The following is an 8,782-nucleotide window of genomic DNA, read 5'->3' as shown; positions in this document are numbered from 1 at the left end:
CACATCAGCAGGTGCAAGTGGAGGAGTGGGGAATCAAACCCGGATCTCCCAGATTAGAGTCCGCACACTTAACCACTACACCAAACACTACTAACAGTGGAAACTATACTCTACCAACAAAATTGGTTACTTTGCACTTATAGTCTCTAAGGCATTTTGAGCCATGCTTGTAAAGTTTTTGTTTATTTATTTATTTATTAATTCAACTTTATATCCCGCTCGAACCCCTATTTAGGGGTCTCTGAGCGGCTTACAAGTCGGTGCTAGCCACCATTTCAATTTTCCTAACTAGGGCCACATGTTCTATACGGGGTGGGACGACCTACCAGACACCCCTATGGTGGTGGTTAATGATGTTTCTTTGGGTTCTGGTCGGCGACTTTCTTCGGCGGGATGTGTTCTTCCTGGCGCTCGGTGGTAGTTTCTTCCTTTCTGGAGGCGCGCGGCTCCGCCTCTCAGCAATGTCCCTTCCGGCTCCGCTGGGCCAGCGCTCGGCGTTGTCGCGCGTCCTTTTTCTTTCTCGGCAGCCACCTGGTGTTGTCTCTCTTCAGCCGCCAGGGATCGCTCCTTCTGGTTGCGCCCGCTCGCTCGCCATTGCTGCTGCTGCCGCCTCGCCACGTCGCGCCGCCTGCACCAGAGCTGATGCCTCATCGCCGTCGTCGCCGTTGTTGCCGTCTTTAACCGCCACACCAGGCAGGGTGTCCCCCACCCTAGTAAGGGTGGGTACCCATTTATCTACTTGCAATTAAGTTGCTTTCGAACCGCTGGGTGGGCGGGTTACAATGCTACATGACATAGATAGACATCCTGAACTTGCATCATTGTTACTACTTTTAATTACTTCAGAATCTTCATTTTCTTTAACATTCTGGAAATGTAATAGATTTATCTTTTCTCTGTCTTGTCTCTCATTTGCAGCATAGATTTGAAGAACTCTAGAAGATCTTCTGGATACTATCATGTTTATTCCTTGATTTTCAGTACCTGTAGGCTGTTTAAAATTCTCCAAAGCTGTTTTAGTCTCTTCAATCTGAATTGTTTCACCAGATACAGATATCCTCTGTGGAGTCTGAGAAGCAGCAATGCTTCTTTTGTCTTTTCTGGGTGAATATTCTGCTTTTTGCTGTATGGAGAGCTTATTGCTGAAGCTTTCTTCTGTTCGTTTTGTATCAACTTCATGTTTCATAAGGTTGTAAAGTGTGCTAAAAGGAGACATGCTTTTTCTGCCTGATCTGCGTATTTTACATGTAGACTCATCATTTTGTCTGGTAGTATCTTGAGTTCTCTGCTCATCACTCCCATTACTTGTCTGACCTTCCCACTTAAGTTTCTCATCTATGAAGAGATAGAAGCACACAAATTTTTCAATCCCAAAATTTGTTTTTAAAAACAGTAGAAACATTTGTTTTCTCATAATACTTAGTCTCTTCTAGAGGGAGGAAAAAGTGGCACGTGTACATTAGAAACAAAAGCCAAAAGAAAATGCTGGAATATTATTTAAAGCACCATCAATGGGAATAAGAGAAAGAAAACAGAGGCAAGAATAAATGAGTGTTAATTCCATTTATGTGTACTTCATATTAGAAGGGGAGGAAAACTAAATGATTGTGCCAATGGAAATGGTGGCTTTTGAAGTCCATTTGAAACAAGAAGTGGCATTGTACAGAGTTCCAGGCATAAGGAACAACAAGGGAGAAGGGGCAGAGTTGTTTGAAGTAGTAGGGAGAATTCAGGAAGCACAGCTGAAGGAACAAGCAGAGTTGTACAGTGATACATCTATGGAAATATAAAGTGGAAGATCACAGTGGGCTTGGAAGGGAACAACAAGAAGTTTTTTAGCTGTTGTAGATTTTCCAGGCTGTATGGCCATGGTCTTGGCATTGTAGGACCTGACATTTCGCCAGCAGCTGTGACTGGCATCCTCAGAGGTATAACACAGAAAGATGGAGTACTCTCTGTGTCAAGGTGAGAAGAAAAATGGTAGACAGGCAATTTATATCTACTCAGGAAGGTGGGGTAGGGCTGAGAAAGTTTGTGCAGGATCTAAGAACGGACAGCCAGTGTACAGATTTAAAAAGGAACTATGGTCAAAATGAAAACAGTAAATGATTTTGGCCACAGAACACTGGATACGGGTGCAAGGGGGATAGTCCAACAGTAGGCAACCAGAGAAAAGAAGGCTGCAAGTCAAAGCAAGAGATGATCACAGTGATCCAGAGTTATAAAGGGAAAAGTATCATAACTTGATGACAGCCTGAATATGGAAATAAAGGCTTCATGCCTGTTTGGTATAGTGGATGGTGGTGATGTCAATAAATATGGACAATGTATGACAGCTGGGAAGATGGGTAAATTTAGTCTGAGTTTGAGATGGCAATGAGGCATCCATGGGAAAATACCAAACAGCCAAAAGCAGAACTGGATAGAGAGAGAGAGAGTTCAGATAAAGGTGAGATTTGGTATCAGTGTACAGGTGGCACTAAATGTCATCATGTTTGAAGTCATCCAAGGGAAACTACTGGCATATTTTGATGCAACAGGAAGGGAACCAGGGGAAAGGGATAAGTTCTGTGTGGTGGAAAGAAGGTTGCATGTAGAGAGAGATGACAACCAGGATGTCAAGCTAAGAAATTAAACATGGTCAATAGGAGAAATAACGGAAGGAAAGGGAAATGATTGGCGGATCAGCGCGCCTCGAGCGTGAAGGGAGGTGTGTCGTAAAGTGGGAATTGAATGGGGCTTCGCGGGAGTAAAATTGCCAGAAGCCATCTTGGAATGGAAAAACGCCCAGGGAAGCCCAAACTGATAGAGAGGGACCCAAAAGACTCTCCCTACGCCCCCAAAAGGGGCTCAAGGCCCCCCAAAGTATCACCCACCTGTGCCTGACACCTTTAGACACACAAATTTATGAAAAAAGACGCTCCAAGAGCGCTAGGTTGCGTGGAGAGAAGGGAAGCAGAGGAGCAAGCTCAGGAGCTAATCTCCAATCAGACTCACCTTACCCAGGTCCAACCCTAACCCTAACCCTGCCGGGGTATCCCCGCTACTACTTTTGGTTGGCGGCTGGTAGTCATGTCCGGTTTGTGTGACAGACTTCTGAGCTTTGCGGTGGCGGCGACCCCCTCGGTGGCGGCGGCGGTGGCGCACCCGCGGTGGAGTCAGGGCCTCATCAGCGGTTGGTGATGCAAATCCCGGGATTGCCTGCAGCTGGTGGTAGGGTCGGCGGCTGAAGTCGTGGGGCCCGGGCGTCGTCTCGCCCGTTCCCCGCCGCGCCTCAGAAGCACTCACAGGGTTGTTTGAGAGCTTCGCTCATTGGAGAAGGTCTGAAATCAGTTGAAGAGATTTCGCAGGTCCCCCAGCTGTCGAGGCAACTGTGGAGAGGTCAACAGGAGGTCCCCAATAACTCCAGAACCATGGCGCGATGTATGTGTAGGTCGTAGAGGTCTGAAGTTGGGCTGCGATGGACTGCATGGCATCTGTAGGATCACGATCCATAACAACCACACAAATAACAAAACACAGCTAACTGAAGATGGCAGCAAAACCTTCGAAATGATGCAAATCGGGAAACGGCAGGCAGCTGGAGCGAGAGCGCAATTAAATAAATCCGCAAACGTTAAGTGCCTAAACAGCGCCAGGTGAACTCCACCCCCGCCCGTTTCCACCCACGAGTTTTTCTATCGCGAGACAGTTTCCCTCCCGGGAAAAGACACTGGCCAAGCCACACCCCCATCCACAAACCCCTGCACATCCCAGCACGCCACCCCTCCCCCCTCCTGAAAATGCAGTAAGGTAAAGGTAAAGGTTCCCTTGCTCGAAAGCCAGTCGAATCCGACTCTAGGGTTGCGGTGCTCATCTCCGTTTCCAAGCCGAAGAGCCAGCGCTGTCCGAAGACGTTTCCGTGGTCATGTGGCCGGCATGACTAGACACCAAGGCGCACGGAACGCTGTTACCTTCCCACCGAAGTGGTACCTATTTATCTACTTGCTATTTCTTGCTTTCGAACTGCTAGGTTGGCAGGAGCTGGAACTAGAGACGGGAGCTCACTCCATCTTGCGGCACCCGGGTCTCAAACTACTGACCTTCCACAGCCTGCAGTTCAGTAAACGCAGTTAAGAACATCAAAACGAAAACCCAGAAACCTTTACTCAATACAAAGCACTTCTTCTGTGAAACCCAAAAGGAAGCCCAGCAAAGTCTCAACTGAACCAAAAAGGAAATAAAATGACTGTCAGAAACACAGCTACCACAACAGTACCAAGTCTCACAGCCCCACTTCAATGACCTCACCCATCCTAACAGGGTCTAAGGAGTAACGAACTACCTCCTATGAAATCCCATACCCACAATGGGCATGTCAGTTTACAAGCATCACGAGGTGACTGCATGGTGCCCTCTGTTCCATGCTCTGACCGTGCCAAGCCCCTTGATGGCAGGGGTGGCTGCATGGTGCCCTCTGGCCCATGGTCTGACTGAGGCAGGCCTCTGAGCCATGCTCTGCTGCCTGTGCCAGGCCCTAGGAGGATGCCAGGGCGGCTGCATGGTGTTCTCTGCCCCATGGTCTGACTGAGGCAGGCCTCTGAGCCATGCTCTGCTGCCTGTGCCAGGCCCTAGGAGGATGCTAGGGGCGGCTGCATGGTGCCTTTGTTGCACGGTTGCGTGCCCGAAGGCCTTCTCGCATCCCGTCTCGCCGCGCATAGCTGGCACGGATGCTTAGCGTTGTGATAGTGCATGTGTGATCGGAGCGACACATACTCACCAATCTTGCAGCCTGTGAATGGTGGCACTGCTACATGATTGGCGGATAACGCTGGTTGCACGGCGAGATCGTTCTGTATCTCGTCCTCGTGGTCGTCGTTGCTGGTGATAGGCAATCCACCAGCGGGCGGCTCGCCAAACGTCGGCGCGGATGGACGTTGGCCGGTGTTGATAGCGATTTTGATCGCGTCGACGTCGCCATAACTGCCGTTCTCGGATGATAACAGCAGTGAAAACATCGCGATCCTCGTCGGCCGTCGTGATGGCTCGGCTGTTAGTGCAGGCATTGGACGCTGCAGAGACGTAGACATCAAGAGCTCTTCTGAGCGCGTGCGTCGCTCGCTGCCGTAGGTCCGGCAGGTTGAGGTACCATTCCAGGCTGCTCCAGAAGCGGCGTGCTGTCTCGGTGTGAAAAAGCTGCGCCTCCTTGGCTCGTGCGATAGTCAAGTCCGGTGGATTGAGTAGTCGCCAGCGGTGCCATCGCCATCGCTGAGGGACATCAGCGTCGGCAAGCAGGGTCCAGCGACTTCGCACACGCCGCTCCATATCCCGTTCCGCCCGCCGCTTCAGAGCGCCCGCGAGCTGCCGATTGGGGCGCGGCATTCCAGAGTATCCGTGGCGAGCGCCGAACTCCAGGCAGTGCTCCGCCGCCACCGCGTTGCGCATCAAAGCTGACCATCGCAGTCCATGAAGGACACGGTCAAGGAACGTCGCGTACAATGCCGCTGCACGCTCGCGTTTGCTACTGCCTGATGAGTGGTCACTGGCCGTCTCGAGGTCTGTTGGTCGCCAGCCGCACTCCGCTAAACTGTGCTCCGCTTCGCACAGGTAATCTGGTAAGATTTGCCGACGTGGTAAGTTCGCTGGGTCACGCAGAGCAGATATGCAGTCGGATCGCGGACCCCGTGGGTTGCAGAAACGGCGTTCCCACCGGGAGGCAGTGCCGCTGGCAGCGTCCCGGGCGATTGCCGCAAGGTGCGCCCGGGCGGCGCGCTCTTCTCCGGTCAGGGCTGGTGATGTGTGGGTGGGTTCACGTCGCTGCCGCTGCTTGCTCGGAAGGCCATGTGCGTTCTGCGGTGATCGGTTGCTCGCCGGTGGCGCTTGCGCTTGTCTCGTCGCTGTGCATGGAGGAGCTGGTTGGCTGGTTCCTGAGCACAGTAGGTCCTCTTCTTCTGCCAGAAAGCTGGCAGTGAAAAAGCAGGGGCTTTGGGACGCCAAGGCCGCCTTTGGCATGGTCGAGGTAAACGGCGGTACGCGCCAGCCGCTGCCCGGCAGTGTCCCCTCTACCACCCAGATGCGGATGGCGTTAGCAACGCGGTTAGCGACCGCGACATCGGGTGGGAAGGCGCGAGCAATATGCGCCCCACGGCCCAACAGGTAGACGGTTGCGAAAGCAGCGTGCCGTTTCAACAGCGGCCGCAGGCCGGAGGCAGCCTACTCAGCGATCAGCGCGTGTTCCTCACGCTCCCACCGCAGCCAGTTCTGCCGCCAGGTGGTTGCCGTACAGGAGTCCCAGTAGCCGCACGGTGACGGCCGGGGACGGCGCCGCGTCCCGGTCATTGAGCTGCATCGGTGCCGCCTCCGCCATAAGCACGGCGTCGAATGGGCGGACACGGAGCGCGCCTTGCCCAACGTCCGTGACCTTAGTCTTCGTGCGGTTGACCAGCGCACCGGTGGCCGTCTCGTACTGTCGGAAGAGTGCAGCGGCGGCACGCAAGTGTTCTGGCCGCGGCCCCAGGATGACGTGCACGTCGGCGTGGACGGCAGCGACGTTGCCACGCAACCCCCCGCCAAGGCTGCCTGCATTGCGGTCAAGCTGCCGCAGGAGTGGGTCCAGTATCAGGACGTACAGGGCGGGCGAGAGCGGGCAGCCCTGGATGACGCCCCCGTCGAGGTGGACCGCCGGGCTGTCCCAGCCATGGATGTAGGGTGCGGCAGTCGCCCCGACGTACATTGTCTGGAGGTCGCGATCAGAGGCGCTGGGACGCCGCGGGCGGCCAGGAGCCTCCACAAGTAGCCGTGGTGGACGCGGTTGAACGCCTTCACCTGGTCCGTCTCTACAAGCTGACCGGTTCAGGCTCCTTCGGCGGCGAACGCGGCGCGGAACAGCCGCCGGGTGTCATTGATTGAACGGCCGCGGATGGCGCTAGTCTGCCGCAGGTGGAGCAGATGCGGCAAGAGGGGCGCGAGCCGCCCGAGGAGCACCCGTGCGAATAACTTCCGGTCGCTGTTGAGTAGTGTAATCGGCCGCCAGTTGGCTGGATCCGTACTCTCGCCCGACTTGGAAAAATAAGTGGTCCGTCTGCGCCGCTGCGAGTCAGAAAAGTGGCCGCTGCGAGTCAGAAAAGTGGCCGAGGTGGCGCGCCGCATCAAACGCGCGCGCCAGCCAGTTCTCGAAGGCTGCATAGAAGCCGTCGTAGAAGCCGTCGGGTCCCGGTGCCGAGTCGGGTCTCCCCCACTGGATCGCGTCGCGGACCTCTGCCTCTGAGATGGGCTTGGAGGCAGCGGCGCCGACTGCCTGTTGCACGGTATCCCAGTCGCTGTCGCCCTCGCGGTCATTGGCGGTATGTTGGTGCCGCCTGTCTGCGTCATCCTCCGCTGCACGGCGGATCCAGTCGAGTTCAGCCGCCGTCGGCGGTGCATCGTCGCCCTCGGCTGCGCCGCCCTCGCGCTGCACGAGCGCAGCGTAGAAGTCCGCCATGATGCAGCCCATAGCGGCCGGATGGACGGCCCAGCTGCCGTCGGCTGCCTGCAAGGCCTCCATGGGCTCCGGCGCAGCGGCGGCCCTCTGGATGGCGCGCCACCACTGACTGCACGCCACCACTGACTGCACATGACGGCGGGTCCACACATGCGCATCTCTGCCCATAGGCGGCGGTGCCGGCGCTGCTCCGCTTCCTCACAGTCAACGGTCTCTCGGTCTCGGTGCAAGGCCTCGCCGGCACCCGGGTCGGAGTTAATGACGTCGCTCTGGGCGGCTAAGACGCGGCGGAGGGTGGCCTGGTACTGTCGGCTCCTTCTCCAGCCGGCGACAGCAGTCAGCGATGGCGGCCTTCGTGTCATCCCACCATTCGAGCCACTCCTGATCCCGAGTGTCACCCCGCGGGTCTGGGTGGCACGCGGCGAGTCGCCAGTTGAGCAGGCGCCCCACCTCTGCACTGTTCCGCTCGCAGCGGAAGAAGCTGTGGCGGAGGTGCCAGGTCCCCGGCCGGCGCGACCGGAGCCGGAGGTCGAGCAGGCGGAGGAGGTGCGGCCCAAAGGCGGGCAACTCGACGGCTCGGTGGTTCTCCGTGAGGACGTTCGTCTCGCTCCACACCCACGTCCGCCGGTCGTGGTGTTCCCCGGGGTCGCGCTCCGTAAAGCGCGTGGCCGGCGGCCAAGAGGGCGCGTCCGGCCCCTTGGTACGTGCGCTCACCGCCCGCTGGACCCGCCGGCCAAGCTGCAGGAAGTAATCCAGCGCAGCTTCCTTGTCCGTCAGGTCGGCGAGCTGCAGTTCCGCCATGAAAAAGGAAGACAAGTCCCTGTGGGCTTTCCACAGGAAAGCGGAGGGTGACGTCCTCGCATCAGGAACGATGCTGATAGAGGGCGGTGCCGCACGGGTGGCCGTCGATGGGCGGCAACATTTCCACTGCTTTGCAGCTGGTGGGCCGATGGTCTCGGCACACTGGGTAGCTAGCATCGGGTGTTCCGTTGGCGCTGCACCTGAGGCGACCGAGACTGCCGGTCGCACAGTTCCCACGACGACACGTAAGAGGTTGGACTGGGTGGGACCGGGTACCCCACACGTGGCGGTCGTGGACGCCGTCCCTCTACGAGCTGACGTATGCTGGGACAGAACGTTGAACACATCGCGCAATTGTTTGCGCAAGGCGGCGTCGCCGGCCGCGTCGACGGAGGAATCAGCGGCGGAACCGGACGGCGCTGAGGCCTGCGCGATGTGCGCCAGTTGTAGATGGATGGCCGCCGTCTCCACGCTCTCGTCGGCCGCCACATGGTATCGACTGCGGCCGGCGCCACCAGCTGA

General features: G+C 56.4%; 1 protein-coding gene across 1 annotated transcript in view; it reads right to left on the bottom strand.

Annotated features, from left to right (window-relative positions):
* The window catches only part of LOC107121181, a 136,880-nt gene extending 130,889 nt beyond the window's left edge, over nt 1-5,991 (bottom strand). The window contains exons 1-2 of the mRNA XM_015424055.1: nt 4,760-5,991; nt 593-710 (exon numbers count right to left, since the gene is read on the bottom strand). Coding sequence (XP_015279541.1) covers nt 593-710; nt 4,760-5,991 — 1,350 coding nt within the window. The remainder of the gene's footprint in view (nt 1-592; nt 711-4,759) is intronic.
* Between the last annotated feature and the right edge of the window lie 2,791 nt (nt 5,992-8,782).

Source organism: Gekko japonicus, unplaced genomic scaffold (assembly GCF_001447785.1).
Source record: "Gekko japonicus isolate JY-2015 unplaced genomic scaffold, Gekko_japonicus_V1.1 scaffold623, whole genome shotgun sequence".
Taxonomy (NCBI): Eukaryota; Metazoa; Chordata; class Lepidosauria; order Squamata; family Gekkonidae; genus Gekko; species Gekko japonicus.
This window is presented reverse-complemented; position numbering and strand designations above follow the sequence as displayed.